The sequence below is a fragment of the Gymnogyps californianus genome, chromosome 2, assembly GCF_018139145.2.
Source record: "Gymnogyps californianus isolate 813 chromosome 2, ASM1813914v2, whole genome shotgun sequence".
Classification (NCBI taxonomy): Eukaryota; Metazoa; Chordata; class Aves; order Accipitriformes; family Cathartidae; genus Gymnogyps; species Gymnogyps californianus.
Window position 1 is genome coordinate 65881270 of NC_059472.1, and position 25243 is coordinate 65906512.

Here is a 25243-nt window from a genome sequence, read left to right on the forward strand (position 1 = left end):
GAGGCTGAGTGTGATTTTTTCAAGGTAGACTACACAGTGAATAAATGCCATGGGGAAAAATGGATGTCCAAAATTCTTAGTAGTAGTTTACCTGGCTCAGTTGTCTCTACCATTGAAGTTCTTCATCCTCCATGTGGATATGGCCACAGGGGCTTGAAAGGCTCTTCGTTAGTGTTACGGCCCCAGAATCTGCTTGGGGATTGAAGGAGGGAGTGGGGGAGGAGTCCTTAAAGTGCAGAGAGCTTGGGAATCCAGAAAAAAAGCTCTATATTAGCTATAATGGCAGTTGTCACTTGTACCTGTAAATCAAATGTTGTAAAGATCAGACTTCCATGTACGCTGTGGCTGCTTCATGCTGCTGTGTTGCCCTCGTGAAGCTACACTTAAAAATCAGTCAATTAAGAGCTACAGACTGAAAGATGCTACTTTGAATCATTAAAGTTATTAGGCAGTAATGGTGGTTTTGTTTCTTACTCAGTATCTACATATGAAAATTGCCAGTTATGGTAGCGCTATGCAAAGAGAAAAAAAGCTCTGATAAGATGGAGTTCAGCCTGAGGTCACTTACCTGTGGAGTTAGATTGAGAAGAAAAAGGAAATTGGTAGAGTTTTCAAGGGGTGCAGTTCATTATTTTTGTACAATTTAGAAGCACCTAAGTTAGCAGTAGGCTTACATAGTATACCATTCCAATGAAACTAATTTTGTTTCTTTTTTTATTTGTAAGTACCTTTTTCTATTTGGTTATCAACCTTTAGTCTTACTGGAGATGACTTGGCCCATTTAAGTAAACTGGGCTCTGTCCTGTTCCTCTTGTCTTTCCACTTTCCTTTGGATTTTAAAAAACTGCTCAAAAGCTGCACGTGACATTGGCATATGTTGAAAAATCTGACGTTTTCTAATAGTTGCTGCTTGTCCCACTTGTTTAGAGGGTTCAAAGTTGGGGGAAATGGGTCTTGCACATACACTGAGGCATGAACCAAGGACAGTGTCTTTATTCTCCCTGCTACTTTGGAAGCACTGTAGCCCAAGGAGACCCCACCGTCACTGGAGTGCAGCAGCATGACAGCTTCAGTGTGCAGAGGGACCAGCTGCCAGAGAGAACCATCTCCTTACTGGTCTTTTCTAAGTAGCACTTCATGCTGGGAATGGATGTAGAGAGTTTGGTTTCAAATCCAGTGCTGATGAGCCTTGACCTCTTGCAATCTCTGAAACAAGTTATTTGATGGGAAATTAATTGATGGTTGAACAGCCTTCTGAAGATACCTAAAATAGATTTCCTGAGTTGCTGGGACTGGAGATGGAGTAAGGGGGATATAGGAGAGAATTTGAACAAAGAACAATTTCCAGTCTTGTCAGAACATGCTGCTTTGTGTTTATAAATAAATCTTTTTTACTGTACACGGGGTACATATCAGCATGTAGATAAAACAGAATGAATTTAAAATTTAGTTTTCCAGATGACCAGCTGATTGTTTTATACCTTCTGTGGTCCTACCTAACCTTTTTGGATATGAATATTGAAAGCAATTAGAGGAAAGATGTTTCAGTGGTATAGGGCACTAGTAGCGTTTCTATGTCTCATCCTGATCCCTATGTGTGTCCATAAGAGCTTTCCTGCACTTTTCGTGACACACGTTCATACATGGATGATTATGTGAGGGACTGCGAACCCTCACTTGCACCTGTAGTGAGGGCTCTTTAGCCTTCTAGTCAGAGCTGGGGTTTGGAAAAGAAACCAGTAGGTGATAAAACAGGATTTAAACCAGAATTACGTTTTCTGACAGGCACAGATAGGAGATAAATAATGCAATTGAAGGGGGCTTCATAACATAACTTCATAGCATTGAGGTATATATGAAAGATTTTTCTAAGAGAAAGTCTAAGAGGGAAGAAGTTGACTTTATACCATCAGCAGGGGAGACCTTATTTTAAGAAAAAGAAGGTTGAGGGAGCTGGGAGGTTACACGGTCCTGTTTCTGGAGCGTGTATGGTTTTCTTCTGTCCAGGTTTGGGGTTTTGATCAGTCATTAAAAAAGAATAAAAATTGTTGACTACACCTAAGGTTCATTGTGGACTTCCATGTATGTAAATGAGATCCATATATTAAGAGTTTGTATGCCCACTGCAAATCATACTTGTAGCTACTTCTTAATATTTGGATAGTATATTCCAGCCCTGTACAGCATGCCAAGTTCTCATGAGTCTCCTTTCTTCATATACTGATGCCTCTTACAAATTGGCAGGTCTGGAGCATTGATGAAAATTGCTGATTCAGGGCACAGTTTAGAGCGAAGGCAACTGCAGCAGAGCATCCACTGCTTCTGCAGCATGCAGAGGCAGCAGTGGTGGGTGCACAAGGGAAGCTAACTTATTGTTCTGACAGTTAAACACACAGAGATGTAAATGCTTCATATCTGAAAAGGCAAACAAGTACAGCCGTGGGTCATTTCCAAAACAAGTATGTTGTTCCTCCTAAGCTTTATTTTGTAAAATGCTTTTTATATTGCAGCTGGATTGCAAAATGGATTGGAAATTACGAAGAAAAATTGTAAAACTTACAAGTCTAAAAGTGTCATAGTGCTATGCACCAGAACGGTGCTGTGATCTTCCAGCTAATGAAAATCTCAGTACCTGATGTTAGCTTTTGCTTACTGTGCTGCAGACGCTCCTTGAGTCTATGGTGGATGCAGCGGAAAACCTTTGCCCAAATGTAATGAAGAAAGCTCGCATCCGTGAAGACCTGATTGAGGCTAGCACTGAGAAGATTTCCATCCCACGCACTTTTGTGAAAAATGTCCTCTTGGAGCAATCTGGAATTGATATCCTCAATAAAATTAGGTACTTTAAAAGACTAATCTGACAAAATTGGTTATAGAATTTGGATTTTGGGTTGCATGTATGTGTGTTTGTGTAGTAGGAGATTTTTGGAATGCTTTTGTGACTCACAAGAAACTATATTAAGGCATTCAAAGAGCAGGAAATTGTCCTACAGGTCTGGTGAACTTAGTTCAGGAGATTCAAATATTTGGAATCTCCAGGGATGTTAACTTCATCATTAATACATGTGCTTCTGTTTTATTTAGTAAGAGTTGTGGTTTATGGTACACAAATAACATTTTCATGACTGATACATTTTTTTAAACCTATTTATGTTCTCAGGTAACACTGGATTACTGTAATAAAAGGAAATTGCACTTATTTGCTTTGAGTGTTAACAGTGCTTTGTCTGTTGCTGCATTTGGTCTTGTCCTGTAGCTGTAGCAATCACTTTGAAACTTTTTGTTTGTGTGGGAGTTGTGCACAGCAGATAGACATACTTAAAAAAATGGAAACTTGGATATTCAAACGACAAACCTGGAGCAGAAACAGTTAACCTAAACAACTCTTAGTTCACTCTCTTAAAAAAAAAAAAGGGGGGGGGGGAGGCTTTTACCTGACCTTTTACTGCATCTTTTTTTTCGTATTAGATATATACCAGAGAATATATTTATGCAGTATAATGTGGTTGACCTGTACTTAAACCTTTGCAGTTGCCATCATTTGGCTAAGGAATCCTTTCTGCTGGATGGAAAAGTGTGACATTTTGCATTGTGATGCTAATATCTTTGCAGAAGAAGAAAACAGTAAGACTTAGAAATTAGTTTTGCAAAGTGCAGCAAAATTGACAGGAAAAGGTGTTAAAGACTTTAGCTATGCCTTCAGAGTGTTTAAAATGGTTCAGGGAGTGAGTTTTCTTCACTTCAGTCCTATCAAACAAATCTTGACCCTGAGACAATAATAGTGCCCCTTTCCCCTTCCATCTGTAGAAGCTGCAACTGTCAGTGGGGTGAGGCTGCCACACTGTCACCCTTCCTGCCTTATATTATTTGAAATTAATGTGTAGGTAACTGAGGGAAATCCCTTCACTCTCATTCTCTTCCCACCATGGCTTGGCCACCATGCTACCTCCCCATGAATTGCATTGCTTTTCCAAGGAGTTTCTTACCTTTTTCACCAGGCTTTCTGCAGCAGTAGTGCTAGCCCCAGATAGAAATAGCTTTGTTAATCCAATGCAACTCAGTCCACACATAAAAACCTTAAAACAAAATCATGTTACTTGCTGGCAAGTGTCAGTTGAAGTAGTTGGCCTTGAAACTGTAGAGGCAGGAGAGATGGAGCTTCAGGCTGCAGCTCAGGCATACGTGCTTGTCAGCTGCAAATCAGGTTGTGCCCTCCGCAGCCTGAGCCTTTTGTACTGTGGCCAAAGATGGGACCCCAAGGGAGCAATTCAAGGTACACATTTCCTTGATAGGACGTTAACAGTGAAACCTCAATTCAGTGTACAGGGTGAGTTGGTGTTCCACATACATCTGTGTAATGGGAATGGCTGACGTGAAGTTCTTGAGACAGAAAGTGGTTACCTAGAGCAAAAAGAGGAAGCAAAGTTGTGATGGCAAAGACTGGAAAACCAGCATTGTACAGTTGTCCTTCGACTGGCAGACAAACACAAAAAGGAGCTGAGGAAATGAGTGGATTGTAGTTGCTCAGTGTAGTAGTGTTAAACAGGCAGCACTGTCCTAATCCCATTCATCTGAGATTCGTGTTTCTCTGACATCAGTGGCGGAGTGTTCCTTTCTGAGTTTCACATGTGGTTTTTATTCAGCTCTCTTACCCAGATGTTTTCATTTCAGCTCTTAGAAAAATGTTAGAAGCAGGTTAAATATGGTACAGAGGCTCTTGTGTTTATTGGGTGATTCATGAGTTTATTTCTGAAACCTGCAGTTATGTATCCTGACACCCTCTAATGTTTTACTTCAAATAAAGTGACAGCACTGTGGATAATCGTCGCACTGTTGAACGTGTAATAAAGACAAAATTCTCCTGCGTGAATTAAAAATTTCTCTGTCTCATTTTTAATCCTCACACAGTGAAGTAAAGCTGACAGTGGCTTCTTTCCTATCTGACCGAGTTGTAGATGAAATCCTGGATGCACTTTCCCATTGCCATCACAAACTGGTGAGTATTTGCATGGTTGATATCTGAATATGCCAAGCATCTTAACAATGCCATTTACATTCATAACTTGTTCAGTTTCTCCTTAGCATAGCTCTGTTTTGAAATTGGTCTTATTTTCATTGGCATCACTGACATCATTTGAAATATAATCGTGGGACTCTTGCCTCTTTGCTTTAAGGAAGATACAGCCTTGGAAGAGGCTGCATTATATATTTGTCCTATTATCTTTTGCAGTATTGTCAGATCTAAAACTAAAAATGCCATCAGGATGCAACATTAGTCATTAGTTAAGAACAGTGCCAGTACTTGTCCTGGTGAGATGATAAGGGTTGGTTGCTTGTGAAATGAGAGGTAAAATTTCATTCTTTAGAGGAGGAACTGCTGAGACCTTGTTCCCTGAATGAGTACATTTTGAGGCTACCTCAGAAATGTAGGTATCAAGTTTGAAGAGAAAGGAGTAGAAACATAGGAAAGGAAACACTGTTTGTTATTTGAAGGTGCTGAGCTGTCAGGAGGCGCAGTTATTTATTGTAAAGGTACTTGCTTCATCAAGACTAGAAGAAACAAACAACTGTGTATCCACAGAAAAATATTTTTATTTCTAATGCAATGAGCCTCTGTAAGAAGAATCCAGTACTGTTTTTTTTAAAGAAGCCAGTGGGTGGTCATTCTGCTGATTGAAATTGCTCTTCATTTCTAATTGAAATTTCTCTGGCTTCAGCTTGCAGTCACGAATTTTTTCAGATGCTTTTCCCCACAAGATAAGGGAACTATATATATTTCTCTTTATTTCCTCTCTATGAAAGTCCTCATACACAGAAAACAAATCACTCTTCCCCCACGCCCTTTTTTTTTCTTTTTTTTAATAAATTAAAAGACTGGGTTATTTGAGGGTGTATCTTCATGATACAGAGCCGCACTGTGTAAAGATACAACCTCTGGTCTCAGGAGCTGTGCAGCAGCATCAGCCTGCTGTGTGAGTGGCCACATCAGTTAGCTCCCGTTGGTCCTGGAGCAGGCTCAGCTGGCATGAGCAGTGAGCTGTCTCTGTCCAGTGGTATTGCACAACTTGGACATACCGTGACTCTTGCACAGTAAGTCATTTTCTCCAGCCTTTGAGTCACTTCAGTAACAATCCTCTGCACTTTCTCCAGCTGTTTTAAAAGCCTCTTTTAAAATTATGGTCCCCAGAACCAGACAGATTATTCCAATGTTTTAACCAACACCGTATATAGGAGTGAAATTGTTTTTCTCCTGATATTCTTTACCCCTCATGTTTACATAGCCAAGGAGATAAGAATTCCTTCCTTTTGTCAGAGTTTCAGTGGTAGCTCATTTTCAGGACTGGGTTTGCTAGATCTCCCTCCCAGTAATGGCTTCTGGATGCTTGACGCTTGCTGCTTTTCAGGATCGTGTCCATAGCTAATTGCCAGTGCTCTTAGTTCCTAAGGAATGATTGTTTGTACATTTGATTTGAGTTGATTTACTTTGTGATCCATTTTGGCCTGTATTAGTAACATGTCCCTTTCACTGTTTAACTCTCCTACGTTTCTGTTAGCTGCAGATTGTTTCAGATAGTATAGCACTGATGAAAACATTGAAGAGTACAGATCTCGAAAATGCTGGTAGAGGAACTCCTATCTAATTTGTCAGTGTTAATCTTCAACTGACAGCGGCAATCTGAGAGCTGGCAGCTAGTTCTTAATACAGCAAAGATTAAATGCACTGATATAGTTCTGTGCCAGCTCCTTCAACTGGAGTGTCACCTCCTACTAATTCAGCCACCTACAAATGTCTGTGTATGTTGCATTGACACAGTAGCGTTTGAGGTAAATTTGAAAAATAAACCTCCTTTGACAAGACCTGAGTTTGCCTAATGTGATGATGATTAGCATTAGTTATTATTCTAGCCATTTCAGTGTAATTAAAGATAAATCCATAACAGCTCTCCAGTTGTTTTTCCTGAGTAGACACTAGACTCAGTGAGCTATAATTGACTCAGGTCATCTGTTTACCCTTTTTGATGGTTACAAAACTACAATCCACTGGTTGTCCGGAGTCGTGCTGATGTTAAGCAGTGGGCTACAGCTCTCCCTAGCTGCCTCTTTGAAGGCTTCTGTGACTAACTGATTTGGGCCAGCTGATCTTCAAATACTTGCTTTTAACAGATGTTATTTAATATTCTCTTTAGTTACCAACAGAACTAGAAAATATGTCATCATTTTCCTGACAACATGAACCCACTCCATTCAATGTGCAATCCAGGGTGGTTTATATAACATTCTCTGTGTTCTTAGTAACAGTTTCTGCTATGCAGGTCTAAAAATGGATTTGATTATTGTTAGAGTTTTTCCTCTTTGATACTTTAAAAATTATATCTTATCCCATAGATCTATCAATGATGGTTTTTTTTCTTTTTGTGGTAACCCCTCCTATCTCTTCAGTGAAACAGAACTGAGGTATTTAACAAAGCTGTCCTATTTTTTTGAATAGCAGGTGATAACATTTTGGCCATCTAATAATTATGAAAATTATATTAGCTGAAATTGTACATGTCTTTGTGTTATTTAATTTTTTAAAAAAAAAAGGCCCAGGACAAACCTTCTCTTCCACCTCTTTATTTTCTTTATAATAAAGACAGGACAGATGCTGAGGAAGCCCCATAATACTATTATAAGTTAAAAGTAGGATGGCTTTTTGTCTGACTTTTTTCCTTTTCTTTTTTCCTGTTAGACTTTCTCCCTTCCTTCTTAGAATGTGTGATGGAAGGGGTTTTCCATCAAAAAAGGGTGGGAGGGGGGAACAAAGCACAACAAACCCTGTGCGAAGATTAACACACATAACTGAGCTTTGCTTTTGCAATTGGTCTTCTAGGATCTGTGATCACTTAAATTCTGTAAGCTTTCTGGTTGGGTTTGGTTTGCCTTTTTTAACAGTTCAATTGATGCGTTCCTGTCTTTATCCTTGCCTCCAGGCTGACCATTTGACCAGACGTGGCAAACCACTTCCACAGCAGGAATCACTGGAAATTGAGTTAGCTGAAGAAAAAACAACTAAACGCTCTATCATCACAGTTGAGGAGTTGACAGAGATAGAACGTTTGGAGGATCTGGACACTTGTATGGTAAGACATATTCCTCAGCCCATTTGTTTAAGCAGGCAAATAACTGAAAGAAAAATGTTTTGCAAAATGTCGTTTGGCAATTTCATGGTATCAGGAAACTGAAGTTAGGAACTGGCTTCTAGAAAAAATGAATGTTAGCTTGTGAACATTTTGTCTGAGTTGCATATTGCTGTTGAGCAAAGGAAAAGCTTTTCCCTTTTCTTCAGTTCTCCTATTCAAGGGCCCTCGCCTTGCATACATTGCTACAATCAAGCTAATACTATAAACGTCTCTTCCACTGGCCACAGTTTCACAGAGGTTCGGTTGCAGTAATAAATTGGACCATGCAATCCTTTGACAACATGCTGCTTTCTGCCTTTGTCTTCATTCTACTTGACATGGGTTCCTCTGAGCCATGACAAAAAATGCTTCTACCCGGAAGTTATATTACTGACCATGAACAGAAGCTGATTTTTTTTAAATTAGCTTTTGAGTGTATGGAAGAAGTCTTAAAACCTTGAGACTGGGCTGCAAGTGATCCTAGAGGGCAAGCTTTTCAAAAGTAATTGAGTTAGGAGTGTGAGATTCAGTAAAAATGCTGAACATAAGTCACTGAAGTGCCTTATAAAATCCCATGTGTGACTTTATAATAAAGATGGCTCCGTGCCATATCATGATTGTTTAAGAGATGTAAATCCACAGAATTACACATAAATGGGTTGCTAACTGTTTTCAACCTCAAATCCCCCTCCACCCAGCTCAGTCTGTTGAGGAACTCTACTGTGCACAGGAACTTCAGGGAACGCTTCTCTATTAAAACTTAGTCTAATAGGTGGTCACTGCTGCAAGGGATGGACTTTCTCCTCTGCCCTCCTACCTGGCTCCTTGGCCATGTGCTTTCACAGGAAGCTAAACTGGCAGAAAAATTGATTGCATCTTTTTGTAGAAGTTTTGTTGATTCAGCTCCCTGAATAGAGTTACTGCAGAGTCAGACAAGTACAGCTCAAGAGAAGGAGCAGCAGCTATCTGTTGGTCTCGCTTAGCTACAAAACAAAAGCATGCTTTCATTGGAAATATCAGCTTAAATTTCTCTCCCCCTTCCAAATCTCCTTCTTCACCAAGATTTGATTTGATGCAATATTTGTCTGAACATCACAAATCCCTGTGAGGCATGTGGTGTTGATGGCATCATCTGGCTCATCACTGGTACTATCAAGTTCCCGAAGCTTTCCATAGCCAACATTTAATAATAATTTTAAGCCCTAAATCCTATGGGAGAGAGACATCCCAGTAAAATATGTGGCATCTGAACCCTGTACCTGTTAGTTTTTGCATGCTGGCTTCATATATAGAAAAACAAGCTAAGCACTCATTTTGACACCCCACCCTCCCCCTTTAAATTTATTCTTGCAGCCTGTTAAGAATAATAATACTGGAAATTTAAAAAACAGCTCCTGTCTTTATCTCATATCACCATGGTTATATGAAAGGATCATATCGCTGTGCTGTTATCTTTCACTTTGGTCATATTAAAATAATGGAAATGTGATGATGCTTACACTCTTCAAAAGATGCATTAGATGCTAACTGTACTTATCTTCAGAAGTGTTTGTATCTCTCTTCATTCACCCTCATCTTGCACAGAGATTCAAATACTTCTCTGACCCAGATTCTCATCAATATCTAATTTCTGAAGAGAATGAAGCATCAAATAAACACAAGGCAATAATCTTAGTCAGTGCTAAAGAATACATTTATTAAAAACTGTAATCCATTTTTAAGAGCTGCTTTTTGCATCCTGGGTGCAAGTGATATTGATTGCTGTTATAAAAATATATAGATAAATAGATAGCCTCAAGAAGCTGAGTAATACAGGGATTTTTACTGAGCTAGTGTTCTTACTGAGTTTTTTGCAACTAAAAGCATCTTAAGAATGGATTTCTTGCATCTTGTGGGTGGAGTTAGTAACTTCAAAGATAGTGCTTTCCAAGTGATGTATTTTAGCTATGGGAAAATCCTACGGATTTCAGATGTTGTCTTGGAAAAATTAACCTGATTTGTGGCAGCTTTTAAGTGTCGTACAGATACTTGCATGGAAATGAGGAACCTTCTGAAAGGGGCATCAGTGAATGCTTTGTGAGCTGGTCAGTGCAGGGAACAGATATATTGCTGAAAGATTTTACTAGAAAGAGAAGCATATGGTTTTATGAACTATAATTGTGAACCTAATTTCCTTTGATTATTTTTTATCTTAAATGAGAAATAGCTATTTAGATCCCACTTCCAAAATGGCATTAGTCCAGAACACTGCCTTGTTTGGCCATTGGAAATCCTTAAGCATTACAAAGTGTGATGATAAAACAGATCTGAGCCCTGTGAGTAGATGATGCACCTGGCTGTGTATTCTGCAAACCTCAAACCTGAAGCCTTGAACTGCAGCTTGGTGTTGTGCATGTTTGGGAGCCTAATCTCCTGTTGCCAAAAGAGTCTGGAACGTGGGACGAGGCTGATCATGTTGCTGGGATGCCAGGAAAAACTCGCCTATTGTAAGCCCTGTCTATCAGTTTGCTCCAGGTAGTTGTCAAGATGTCTGGGGATGAAGAGATTTTGGTCTTATAGAAGAGGCACTGAGCTTGGACCACTGTTTTAGGGGAGCTGGTTTTTTTCCATTTGCAAAACTGTATTCATTTTGCAAACCCGTTATCTTCAGCAAGCCTGTTCTCTTCGTTCTTGTTTTCTCCAGCAAGCCTATCAAGGATCAGTATTCTGGTTGAGGCAATGAGTACAACAGCGTGGTGTTATTCACCAGCCTCCCTTGAAGCTATGTTTGAACAATGTGGGGAAAAACTGGATCAGTTTTGACTCTATGGTTACAGGTAGATTATATAGCACTGAAGCTAGGTGAATGACTATGAGTGAGGTAGATGTATTTGTAATATAATGCTTATGAGCTATTTGTTCCTACTTGGACTGGCAGCATAGGGATCTGAAACCTGCAGTGCTGGTGATAGAACGAACAAACAGGCACTGGTGTGTTTCACAGCCTGCCCACCTATTCTCAAGCAGGGTGCAGAGTGGCTGTGGCTGGGAGGATTTCCCTGCCAGAGTAGAGAGTTGCCATCCATCCACTTCAAAGTTTGATATGTATAAACAATACAGACAAGACAGAATGAAATATCACAAATGGGCCCATGAAATGCACCACTGAAAAATAGACTTTTAAATCTTCTTTCTAGTATTTTTTGTTGTGGGAATTAGGACTTACTAAATACCAAACTGTGCAGTTAAAGCTTATTAGCTTCAACTTAGGATATGATTCTCATCCAGCCTTTAATGGTGGCCTGAGAGCCCATAATATGAAAGATTTGTCAGTCATATCAGAATTTGCTAGTCTGTTATATGAGTTCTGAAGAACGCTGGGAGTGATTGAGTGGTCCAGCGTAGGATGTGATAGCTGGAACATTATGGACCCGAGAGTTTCTAATCTCCCTGAGCTGCAGTACAGTAAATTGATGCTTCCCTAATCTACAGCTGTCTTAGTTGTCTACGTTTAATTAGAGCTGCGTTGATGGTAATAAGTCATTAGATAAAAGCTGCATGCAACTAAGATGGAAAGAAAAATCTTTATGCAGAAAATTACTTACTATTCTCAGATTAAAGGGAAAACCATGGCCTGCTTTTCAGAGCTTAGACTCAATCATGAATTAACTTCATAAAATAGTACGGTTTCTCTAAATTTTTCTGTGCATGTATGATGAGAGTGACACATTTTAAACTAATGCGTGCATTTTAAAACTAACTTTAAATAAAGCACCTTTTTTTACTGAGATTGAATATCATGTATCTTGGTATGTGTAATTGTGTAGGTAGATACTAACTGATTTAATTTTGTGTGATGCTTCTAGTTGTACTTTATTCTTTCATAGCCATTAGTTCTTTGCAGAAGTAAGAGATATTAAATAGTGCTCAATTCCCCACCAAAGGGTAATGGAGCACCTTTGTTAGATTGTGTTTAACAGTTATATTCGAAAGCTTTTTTTTTCTTTTTAGCTATTTGAATGTTAGTTTAGCTTCCAGAATACTAAAAAGAGATCACCAGAGTTGAGCCACTATTTAAATAAAAGTTTTGAGAGAAATAGCTTTTTTAGTAGAAATCCATGTACTCATCATCTTTAAAATATCCATTTCAGCAGTATAATTTTATTACTATGGGTAGAAATAAGCATACAGCCAGGATAAGTATTGTTTTTAGAGCAAAGCAGAGGTTATTTACGTTATGAAGAAGTATGGTAGGAAATTGTTTGAAACATGTAAAGGAATTGTAGGTTGTAAAACACAAGTCTGCTTATAAATCTTCTTTAAAGCATTTCAGTGTAAGATTGAAGTGCTTGGATGGTAAATTATGTGTTTGCAAAAATGCTTGTAGCTAATAGAAAAGGACTGGCTGTGATGAATATTGTATCTTAGCCATTTCTCAAGCTATTTCTAATTTTAACCACAGAGATGGTTCTATGACTTTAATGGAGGAAAGTTTAAAAAAAAAAAAAATCTCATGGCAATACATTAATGTTTTAGTCTTTATTGAACAATAGATTTCACCTGTACAGTAGAGAAGAAAATTTGCAGAAGTAGCAGAACATTTGTAGATTGGTGGTGTATATTTTTTCCTGGGAATGTACTAACTAGCCATTGTCAAAGATTTAGCAGATTAGTCCAGTATCCAGGTGAAGACTTATGAACCCGTGGGTTCTGAAAGACAAGGAGTGTGTGGGCCTCAGTGTTTTTAAAGAAAAGGGAGAAATTGCACTCACCATACCAGAATTAAATTCATTTTTTAAAAAAAGAAAACTCATAAAACACCACCTGAAAACTTTTCTCTCCCCACACCCTCATCCAAAACAAATTAGAATTAAAACAACAGAAACCCCTTCAGTTGCTTTCACTGGAGGAAGGAGAAAATAATGGTACAGACTCATGTACATGTGCACTGATCCTGTGGGAAGAAAAATTAAAGTAGAGATTCTCTGGTATGCCCTGACATAGTACCACATCTGATTCTTGTTGCTCTCTATTTACCCGCAGCAGAATTGTCTCAGGCATAGATAGTCAGCTTTTTGGATGAAAGTCTGAGCACCTACTGCAATAAAACCCCAGTTCCTGTTGGACTCCGTATGTTCTCCTGCGCTATAAATAAAGCTCTCGCTCTGCGACTGGCTTAATCCAGCAAAAATCATTGTTCTTGCTGAAAAGAGCATTTCCACTTTCCCCTGTACACAGCTTGGTCTTTTCTGCCCACACCCTCACACTTGTACTGGTGTTCACACAGCCTCGCTATAGACTGGGTGTGGGAAATGATTCAGCTGAAAATTAAGCTTTTTACGGAGGTTTTCTTTCCCAAGTTAGTTTACAGACTGACTAGTCCTCTCGTTGAGTTCACAAAACCAATCCTGAGCGGCAGGAATAAGCAGGCAGGGATGAGGGCAATGGCAGCAGCCTGGATGAATGCCAGAGTAAATTGATTGTGACACTTGAGTTTCTCTCTTGTATGCATTAGCAGAAATGGGCCTTTGATGTGTAGTAAATACAGCACTCTGTGGGAAGCTAGGAATTGGCATTATGGTATGCGAGAGGATTCTTGGCTTCTGAAAAGGCTCCATCACAGGCATGCGAGCAAATCTACTTCAGTGGGAGTCCAGTAATATTTATTACTCACTCTGAACTAGGACAGTTTATGAAAACATCACCAGGAGGGGCACAGCACAGTGCCAGCGTGCTCCCTAAGCCCTTCCCTACCCATGCAGTGCTGTGGCTGAGAAAGTAAGAGACAAAGGGAGCCGGTGTGATAATTTTGCAGAACCTGTGAATATCTTGTTTATTTACAAGTTGTGTGTTTGTGTTAGCCTCACCATTAGTATTATGATTACATTAATTTTAATAGTGAATATTTGTTACCTATCTTTTCCTGGGTTCCTTTATATATAGTATTGCAGCATTCTTATAGCCTTTAGAGGTCCTTATCTGTGTTTAATGCCTGTTACATGTATAGACTACAGACTACAGTCTCTTTCAGGCTCGTGAGGGGTTACGTGTTCCCAGCTGAAACACTTTAAAAGAAACCTGGCTTTCAATGTCTTTTTCTTGGTCTCTGAGTGGAAGGAGGTGATGGATAATTGATATATGGTATGTTTTTCTTAAACCAACTGAGATTTCTTAGTCAGAGTTCAAAGCTGTTTCTCATAATCTCGGGTACATTATTGGTACAATACGAAGTAAATGAAGAATGTGATAAACTGCTTCTAGTAAGAGCACTGCATGCTCAGTTAAGGAAAAAAAGTAGTGTAAAATTGGAGACTGTTTTCTGCTTAGGTTAAAATGAGAATTGTGAAGTGCAGCTGCTGGGTATTCTGTTTGCATGGTGGCACTTCTGTATCAGGAACTTGTCTTCCCATAATAGCGATGCTTTGTTTTGCCTTAGTAGACCCAGATTTGTATTGGGGGTGGAGGGGAGGGTGTGTAGTTACATCCTTTGTGGCAGTAGTAGATGAGCTTCCGTCATTTTATTTCATGTCGTGAAAAACCCACATTGAAAGGAGAGTTCAGTAACAAAGCACTCACTGAAACACTGGTCTTGAGAGTTTAACTTCCCTGCAGAGGTTTTAAGAGGGAGTTTACTACTAAGAAGTTAGTCTGTGGCAGACAGAAAGGTCTTGAACATGTAGCTATGCAGTCTATAGGTAGTGCCAGTCCCAGCTGCTCAGTCCCACCATTCGCCACTCTGCTAGCAAGAATTTGAATGCCTAGGCTGCAGGCAGAGGCATCTCAGCAGGCACCAGCTAGCTGTTGCAGGCTATAGCCTGCTGGCGGACACCCATCGACCACTTGGTGAGAAAGGAGACTATCCCTACCTGGGTTCGCTTGCTCTGCCAGCCAGTGCTCGCCCATACAGCCAGCAGCAGGGATCACCCAAGCGCTCACTTACCTACTTCAGGAAAAGTTAACAGGTTGTGAGGACAAAGCCCCTTTGCACGGGCTGGATCAGGGGGCGCTTGTGCAATCCCTTTTGCCAGCAGAACTGTGGAGTTAGTTGATATTCAGCACAAATAGATACAGAATTCATCTTTCCACAGCCTCTGTTTATAAGAACCTGCTCATTATTTCCCATGGCAGATTAGCAAGAGCTCCTTTGGAGGAGTTCTTGCCAAAGCCTAGACTCTGTAACCTTTGGCAGAGGGACAACAGCAAACAGCATGAGAATAACCTCTAATAGTGCTGTTTCTGTAGCACACATCTGTCTGTAGCCATAATGCTTCTTGATTCAATTAATATCTGGCAAGTTAACCCTCTCAAGTGGTTGAAGAGTTTTCTGTGTAGGTTGCGTGGTCCTTTCTACTGCTTTTTGATTCTTCCAGCGTCTCAAATAAATAACTTGGCACGAGTTACTTATCTGTGTTGTATGGAGGAGTCTTGTTTACTCTGAAATCTGGAGAGCCTACTGAAAATAGCACATGCATGAGTCTGTCTCTACTAAGAGTACTTCATGGTTCTCGCTTCACCCAGAAGAACTGGAGGCTTGCAATTTTTTGCTCTGCAAAGTTGATACCTCATATTGCAGGGATAAATACTAGTTGCTCACAGGAAGAGGGGAGAGGAAGTCTATGTTAGGGCAGGCAGCTATAGAGTGCTGTTAGATTTTGCTATATTTTGTCAAGGACAAGGAGGTTAGGATGAGCTGGATTACTGGAATAGGAACTGTTAAATAAATAAATAAAATCAAGAGTACATAGTACCGAAAGGCTAGAGGACAGCTTCTGAGTCATCAAATCTCATCCCTGCTATCGCTGACAACTGCATCACACAATCCTATCCATAAATTTATCAGGCTTCCTCTCAAAACATCTCTCTCAGACTAGAGGAGAACTTAGAGGTAAATAGATTCTTTCTTCTGATGTTATTCAGGTCAGCTAAAGCCTCATTGCAAAGTGGTGGGTGTATCTCTGCAGTAAGATCTTGCTTCATGTGAGTAAAGAACAAATTACTGTGAATTTTTGAGGTCAGTAGTGACAGGATTGGAATATTGATCTGAAACCAAAAGCACTTAAACTGCTGAAAAAAACTTTCAAGTAAGCAGATGTTAAAGAAAACTAAAGGAATGAGCCGGATAGAAAGACAAAGCAATTGAAAAGTCAGGGTAGTTTCATTCAAAGCTGATCAGAACCTCTTTTTATCTTGTACATTGTAGCTGTGGGTCATTTCCAATACTATGGTATTTAGATACTCCAGGGGAAGTTTGTGTCCATACTCTCCAAGAAATTGCAGAATCCAGTGCCTTGTTGCCAGCCAGCACTTAATTCCACACTTGCGGGTGAGCAGTCCTGCTTTGCAGGGCAGGCATCTTCCTCTTCTGTCATGGTGTTTCTGTCCTTCCTAGGCTCATGTGCTGCCCCATGACTGTCTGACCAAGCAGCATTATTTAAATCATGTATCACACTTAGGTGCTGGCACTCCATAGACCAGCCTTTGAGTTTTGCCATCCTCTCTTGCATAATTATGACTGACCCTTTCTATCAGTTTGTTTTAGAGAAGAAACTCAAATACTCTACTCAAGTATTTCTGTTTCCCATACAGGGTCTTAGAATATTTGCTAGTTGCTTATCAAGATATCTCGTGGTTTTAATAGGGAGATATCTTGATATAGTAGTTCCTGACAGGACTTCAAATTCAGAAGGTTGTTTTGGTTTTTGGGGGTTTTTTTAATGTTTAAGTTCACAAAGTATATCTCAAAGTGTGTGAGGGGTATAAAGATTTACTGTGCGAGCTGGAAAAATGTCTGAAGCAAACTTCAATGAGAAAAGAGCAGCAGCTCAAGTATGCCTGGGTTTTCAAGGGTCAAACTTCCCATCATAATTCTGAGCAGGGAGGCTACTAGTCCACTTCCCTGCCCAGGGTAAACCGTATCTGATTCACTATGATGAGTCTCCCTGTAGCTTTTCTCCTTTGAAATGTCACTGCTTCAGCAAGCGATGCATCGTCTGCCCCCAAAGGGTCTGACGATGGTGGGAAGATGACTGGTGGTTTTTGCCTGGATGACTACTTATCCTTTTGGTAGCTGTTCACTTAGGTTGTTGGAAGGAAGGAAAGATGCAGAAGTTGTGTTGGGTCGCAGTCCTGGGAAGCTGTAGAGCAGGCAGATACAACAGTTCCCCTTCATAAAATCATAGAAGGGTTTGGGTTGGAAGGGACCTTTAAAGATCATCTAGTCCACCCCCCTGCCATGGGCAAGGGACACCTTTCGCTAGATCGTGTTGCTCAAAGCCCCGTCCCACCTGGCTTTGAACACTTCCATTCAGAAGTACCTTGCCTCAAACCTGCTTTGATCATGTTGTTGTCCAGGGCACCTGATACATATGGTGGCTGTCTTTAAAGAATTGCCTAAGTATCTTAAACAGCTGTCCACCCCTCCGTATTTGCCGAGTTTAAGAGCTTTTTCTTCTTACTATATGGAAGTTTAGTCATGAATAAAGTAATTTTTGCATCAGTGTTTGCCAGCTGAAGGTAATGAACAACCACAGGGAAGCAGGTTGTGGTGGCTTAAAGAGATAGTTTGTGCCATCTGACCTGCAGCAGCTCTCCATTCTACACTTAGTTTTTAACTAAAATAAATTAGTTAGAACCATCCTCTTTGTTCATCTTAAAGCCCAGCTGCTGTAGAAGATGCTGCTAGCCTCTTCATGAGCAAGTAGAAAACAGAACTGATGATACGGAGAACTGCTTTTTCTCTTGCAGGTGGTAGTTGCAGGCAGAGTTCCTTGCAGGATACTCATTCAGAACATGAAATAAAAGATTCAGTTTAATAGTTTTAGGAACTGCTTGGTTTAATTCATGCATCTGTTTTTCTACTCTTCATAATAAAAGCTTTGGATATTTATATGCAGGAATATTTATTAGCAGGAATTTTACATGACTTGAAAGATGCAAGTGCAGAATTATTAATTAAAAGAATATATTGAAATACTGGGTGAAATATCACAGAGTACGAGCCACATCTCAGCAAGTAGAAAGCAAAGGTTTCTTGGCTAATAAAATGAAACGAGCTCAAGGGCAAATCTATTGAGCTTATTTTACTGCAGTGCTACTCCTTTTCTTTCAGAAAATGTTGCTGTACAAAGTAATTCTAAAGGTCAGGCTGATTTAGATGAGACTAATTGAATTAATTTTGAACCACAGCTCATACTCTAGAAATTCAGCTCTTGAGGAAGGGAAGGAAATAAACAAACATACTCCTTAAATTCACGTATGGATTACTTGTATGCCGTATTTATTTAGAATATTTATATATAGTATTTCCATATAGAGGACAGAACTCTGAAATATAAGGTCAGGACTAGATCTTCTGCTGGTGTAAAAATGCGTAGCTGCTACATTCAGGACAGCTGTATCAACAAACAGCAGCCTATCGCAGCTTGGCCTTCATTTCTAAATGATGTGTTAGTGGCTTTGCTCTCCTGTCTCCTGTAAAATACTCCATTAGCTGTCATGGATTTTAGCATTGCATTTAACTTTCCAAGGACAATGGCACTCAAGGGGGAGATTCTAAGGACGATGATTCAGGTTACCATCGCTGCTAGTGGGAAGTACATAGCTAAATTTCTGCAAGCCATGCTGAGGGTTTTACCCTGGAAATGATGTTATAAAATCTTCAGTAGTTGATGTAAGCAATAGCAACTTTCTAGTTTCTAAGGCTTTCTATGCAGATGGTGAGACACCTGTGTGTCCAAAGATTCATATGCAAAAAAGCAAAGTTGGTCAATTTACTGCAGGTAAAGAATACCTGAAGATTTTTTTTTTTTTTTTTAATGAGAAAACAGATGTGTGACGTCTTTGTCAAAGGTAGTTAGGAGACTAGAAGAAGTGTGGGAAACATCGACTGACTGAAATGGTGTCATGGCAGCTTTACAGGTCAGGATTCCTTACAGCAAAAGAACACAGCAGGACTTGTGATAAAATGCCTTGTTTTCTTATGCCTCTTTCTTAAAAAGGCATATCCCACAAAACACATATAGCTGAACCAGTTTAGCACTGGTTTAAAATGTTCTGGAAGAATCCTTGAGAATATTTTTTCTGACAGCTCATTCCCAGTTGGCACATTGTTATGATTCCCCGATCCAATTTCTGGTTTTGCTTGGGTTGAATTTGGTTAGGATTTTTGGTTGTGGGTTGGCGTTTTGTCTTTAGCAATGTCCCATGTACGCTGGGAGGCAGACCACTTTATTTTGCAATTACACTGAGAGCAAACGAAGGGAAGGGTTGGGTGGCCTCCTGGTACTTCAGGGGTCTGAAGACTGGCATTAGGTTCCCTGCAGAGCAGCCACATTCCTTGGTGACTTCAGGCGAGTCCCTTAGGCTTTGCTTTGCTTAATGGTGCTTCCTTGTCTAACCTGTTGTCTGCTGTGTGCCTCCCTCTCCTCCTTCTCCCTCCTTACTCCCCACCTACAAGCCGTTTAGCACCTTTTAACTTCTAAGCAGCTCAGTAGTCACACTCACTTAGGTGGGATCACTAAAGTGTGGAAGGTAGGAGTTTCCATAAGCCCTTGCTGGATCAGGACTGTAGACTGTAAACTCCCCCAAATCCTGGGATTGCTTCCTGTTACATATGTATTGCTTTGCACTTTGGTCCTAATCACATTTCCAGCTGCTTGTATAATATAAATAACTTTCCTGCCTGTGCCTTAAATACACAGAACACACTGGAGTACTACCACGAATGCTGTCTGAAAGAGAAACCGTGTTGCAGATTGATTATTGAAGTGTGCTGGAGATTTATTTTTAAGATGGTTTCAGTTTTCGAGATGTTTCTCAATGGATTCTGCAGTCTCTCCAGCAATCTCAGAGCAGCCCTAGTGAATGGTAGTATAGAAGACGGGCAAGAGAAGAGAGAACATGGATCTGGCAGGGAAATGGAGTAAGAGTGTATGTGTGTATGGAGAGCATACAAAAATGAGAATAATGAGGAGGTTTGCCTGAATCACTGTTAGCTGAGAACTCCTGTATAAAGCCAAAGTTTCTGAAGGTAAAATACAATAAAAATTAAAAAAAAAAACAAAAACAAAACACAAACCAACCAAACAAACAAAAACCGTGAGGACAGCAGGAAAATAAAGGAGTGGAGCTGTGTGCAAGAACACTGTTCTTGCTATTCAAAGATAGCCCATCGTATCTTTAAAACTTTTAGCTAGAGTTGAGGTTAGAAGTATGAACGATGACAGGTGGATCATTATTGTTGAAAATGTGAAAGCATTGAAAAACTGACCTTAATATCCCTTCAACAATTAAATGATGAACTTCATGTTATGTGCAGACTTTCACTGCTGATAATTAAACGCCAGTGCAATATCCATTTAAAAATGCAGCACTTTCTTGCCGAGAATATTAATCCAGACCATGACTATTGACTTCTGCCACAAACACTGTGCTAATACCTGCAGTGTTGTTATAGCAGCAATTCCCATTCAACTTGAAGACAAAACCGCACTTCTAATAATTGTTTTTTCTTACTCTAAATTAAGGAGGAGCATGATTGGTCATGTGCCACACAAGAGATGGGATACGGCATTGCTTCATTTCATATGATGGCTGTGCTGCTTCCTTTTTTTCTTTTAATTTTTTGAAGGGGAGAGGAAAGGTCATGCTTTATTAATGGAATAGCATTCTTCTAATGTGCCAAAAGTGCTTGAAAGCCTGTGCCTCTAAACCTCCTTATGCGAAGGAGAAATACTGTTGCTTTGGATTAGGTTTATTTAAACCTCAGGAGAACAAACTTGCATCCCTTTTCATTCTTTCAAGAGAAGCTTTGTTTTGTTTTCCTTGCTCTCCTGCTTTCCACAACAAACTGCCGATCTTTAATTCAGAAGCTTCCTTCAGACTAGGAAATAACAGAATTACAGTTTTTTCTCACTACTGGTGCCAGCAAAATGAAAAAACACAGTACATTGGGACAGCAGGTGGCAGGTTGGCACCATTGGCGAGTGCCATATATTGGAAACAAATATCTGAAAACCTGAATTTGTCCCAATATAGATAAAACAAGAGAGATCACATCCTCCTCTGGTTATCCTCTGGAAGCACGAAGTGTATAGCATCTCCAAATGCAAGGGATTTTTACCTCATTCTTGCATGTCACCTTTCCTGCTAAGACTTCTAAGTGTTTTGGCTTTAGTTTTCTTTATTTTGGTGACTTCTGGTTTTGCCTCCTTTCCTGAGAACTGCTATTGCTTTGTCTTCCCCATTCATATTCTTTTTTTCTTTCTTTTTTGCTGCATGGAGACTCTCTGCTGTACAAGTGTAAGTATTTTTTTAGCTCTGCTGTTTCTGGCCTACTTGTTTACGTTTTTGTGCTCCACTTGCCTCTGTACTGCCTCGTGAGTCTCTCAGGAGACTGTAGTGCCATCCATCTGCACCTACAAATGAAATAGGCAGAGGTTCAGGGATGAGACTGGATTTTACAAAAAGGTTCAGCTAGCATAGCGTCTGAATTTAAAGCATCCCTTGGCTTTAAGACCAAACCAAAGCAGAGTGCTGATGTCAGAGGTATAAGCACAAATGTTACTGCTCAGAAAGAAAATCTGTTGATTTGGTTTTATGTTCAGGTGTCATCCAGCTTACTGAAAGAATGGCTTAAAAATGGGCATAAACTAGGGCTTCCTTGCCACTAGGGTGGAGGAGATGTCAGCGGTTATCTCAGTCTGGTCAGTTGTGTTTTCTTTGTCTAGTTGAATCACCTTGAGCTTTTGACTGCTGTTCTCACCCTTTTGTGCTGTCGCCCTTAATGCATTCTTAAAACTGACAACCCATATGTTGTTTCACAGGAAGGAGGGTTGAAGGGAGACTGGTTGGGGAGCTGAATTTCAAGAGGGAGGGGGAATTTGTTGGTTAGTTTGTTTGAAATCTTTTGAAAGGGAAGTGACAGGAGGGTCACAGAACTTCTCTGTATCTAATAATAATTATAATAATATTAATTACTTTGGAGGAGGAGGAAAAAACCATGGAAATAAGCATATCCCTCAGCACTGAGAGTAATTTCAATTATCTGTATAGTCAAGGAATGTAGAGTATCTGAGACCCTGTTGCTAAAAGCACATTGTTTTCTAGCACTCAAAACAAAGTGATTTTAGTTGTTTTTAATTCCCAAGATACTAGTGTTCTTCCACAGTTGGTAATATAATTTAAGAAAACTCAAGAGAGCTCAGATAGTTTTGTGAGGAAGGGAGTCAGAAGGGAGGAATCTGGAAAAGTGATCATGGGAAATGATCCTGGGAGTTTAAAGTTAGCTTGGACACATGACAGTGTCTAAATAAGCCCTTATTTGGGAGCATGGTGGAGATTTGCTGGCTCCCATCTACTGCAGAGGGGTATCTTCGTGGAGCCATCTCCAGAGATCTCAGTGGCGTAGTGCACACAGACTTCCAAGAGGACCTCCCAAGACCCAGAGATGCAGTTAATCTTTTTATCTGTTCTGCCAGGCAGCCTACAGTGTGCTCACGGGAAAGTAGGCAAAACAAGGAAGAAGTTCAGGAGGTGGTCTGCTAGAATGGAAAGCCTCTGGAAGATGTGGAAGAAGTGAAGGAGAGGAGGTTGATACTAACAGCTATTCCCCCGTAAAGGCCACGAGTGAAACGTAAGGCAGGAGAGCTGTATTGTGCTTATGTGGCCAGAGGTGGTGGGAAGGCAGAAGGTGTGCATCTGCCAAATCTGAACTGCTTCCGTGAACTATGGGAAATGGGGCTCAGGCTGGGGAGAGGCAAAGATCTTTCCCTTGGAGTTCAGATATCTCCTCTGGTAATGACATATGCTCTGCTGCTGTAGCATACTGCACAGTGGCTGAGATATTAAGCTGAGATTAAGTCTAATATTTTGTAAAAAGAGCACACTGGCCTATTTAAATTAATGCTTTGACCCATTTTGCTCTATGTGTGATCTAGAAAGTTCACTTGGCAAGAAGCCTTTCATCTGTGCACTTCCTAAACAGGCTAGAAAACAGAAGGTTTTCAAATAGAAGTATATGTATAGCTGTTATTCATGCTGTTAAAGCAAATGGGAGGCATCTCTATCCCTCTGCCTTTATCCCCAGCAACGAAGCTGCTGATGGATCATGCCAAGCTGACAGTAAGTTATAGCAGTGATCCAGAGACTGGCTTATGGTCATCAGCACAAGCTCTGCAGGGTCATCTGGGGACGTTTTCTTGTCTGGGAAGGAAGATGAAATCGTTCTGTTCCTGGCTGTCGGGGATGTCTTGGAGCATTTAAGTCCCTGCACAGGAACCTCAAAACTTGCCCCGTGCTTTTTTGCATTGGTGCCCTGGGCCGATGCAGCTCTCAGATTGTCTACATTCATCCAGGAGCACTCTGAACACTGGCCATGGCTGTGAAGTTACTGAGCAATCGGAGGTCTCCCATCAGCCTTGTTTTCTGTCCTCCTTTCTGATCTTCTTCAGCACGAGTTGCTGCATTATCCTACTAGATGTAATTTCCAGTCGTACCACCAAAAAAAGTGCCAAGCAGACCAAAATGCATTAACAAGAGAAATGGGCTACGGCTGGAAATAAAACCAGGGGACTACTGATAGTGACTCCTAATTGCTGTACCCCAAATGCTGAGCTGCTTCAGCTCTTCCTTACATGAGGTGTGGATGCCTTTGGTTGTTTCAGGTTTGGTGATGGCTCGGCAGCTGGCAAGGTGTGCAGTTCAGAGGCTGCCCAGCTGCCTACCTGTTGCACAATCCACTGCAATTTTGGCTGGAAAAGTTCAGCAGCTCTCCAGCGACTTGCCATCGAATCCATTGCATTTAATTTATTGGTAACTCTGAAAGTAATGTCTGACCTTTTGATGCAGTAACACTTTGCCTGCTCATTAGTTTCAGGGTAAGTCTGCTCAGGTGGCAAGCTATTTCCTGGCTGGTCTTGAAACTGTTGTATCATTTACTGATGCTTGTCAAATGTGGAAGTGGAAACCTGCAACAGCTGAAGGTATCTTTTTTTTCCCCAGTGATGTGCATGGCAATAAAAACAGAGCTCTGTTGCCCAGACAGTGCTATTACTGCCCGCTCTGTAGTCTGCAAGTCCTTTTCTGGTCTTGAGAAGATGAGTAATAACCTTCCTGTTATGAAAATCAGTCATAACGCTGAGCATGTGAATAGTGGCATAATAATCCTCCTGACTACTTTGAATGGGAATATGAATTCAGTACATATGTCTGTGCACTGAAATTTCCGTACACGGAAACTAGCAAATGTTTACCTTAAGCAATCCATGATTTGTCTGAAATGTCAATGCCAACTATGTCTTTCCTGGCTCATATAAAATTGATACTACTAAACTTCATTAACAATTCTGTTAATGAGTTGTGAGCCATAACAGCTTCCTGACTGACACTCCAGATTTGAAGCCACTAGGCTTCAAGACTAGCAAGTAAATGGAAGTGTATGGATGTCACTAAAGCCAGCACGTAGGACTACCACAAAAGAAGCCCATCTTTGCAGAATCTGAGTCATTTTAAATTAACTCTTTAGAAAACCTGCAGGTCAACTTTTTGTTTAAAAGTCTTACAATGCTGAGCTACATTAAGAGGTTCGGAATTGGTGATGCATGCATTTCCTGTAGTAAAACTGTCTTTCTTGCCATGCAAACTTTCAGAAGAGTTCAGGCAATAAAATAAGGGCAACTTTCTTCCAAAAATAACAAACTCAGGTCTTAAGTCTGGGTATTTGTGCTCTTAAGGCAACGTACTCCTTTTTTCTGGCAATGTGAAGATGAGAAGAATAATAGCGCATAACTTTCAGTAACTACATTGAATGTATGCCAAGGTAACTTTCCACCTATTCTCAGCGTATCTAAAGTCCAGGGAAGTCATGTGTTTGCTGGAGATATTGCTAACACTGACACAGTATTTTTGCTTTTGGAAGAAGAGCTGTGTGCTCCAAGACTGCATTTTCCTAGGGAAGTTTGGTGAGCTGTGTGGTGGTGTCCAGAGGCATAGATACCTGAATTTTAATCATTCCCAGTAGCATGCCACTAACAAATGAACTGAGGAAGTGTATTTTGTATCAAAAATAAAAGCCAGAACAAGGGGGAAACTATCCCTGGTGTTGTCAT

The 25243-nt window shown here is 40.3% G+C and overlaps 1 protein-coding gene across 6 annotated transcripts in view; it reads left to right on the forward strand.

Moving 5' to 3' along the window:
- The window catches only part of CARMIL1 (capping protein regulator and myosin 1 linker 1), a 202768-nt gene that overhangs the window by 150325 nt on the left and 27200 nt on the right, over positions 1-25243 (forward strand). For all 6 annotated transcript variants that reach the window (XM_050891525.1, XM_050891527.1, XM_050891529.1 and 3 more), the window contains 3 exons: positions 2664-2839; positions 4909-4996; positions 7971-8120. In XM_050891525.1, coding sequence (XP_050747482.1) covers positions 2664-2839; positions 4909-4996; positions 7971-8120 — 414 coding nt within the window. The remainder of the gene's footprint in view (positions 1-2663; positions 2840-4908; positions 4997-7970; positions 8121-25243) is intronic.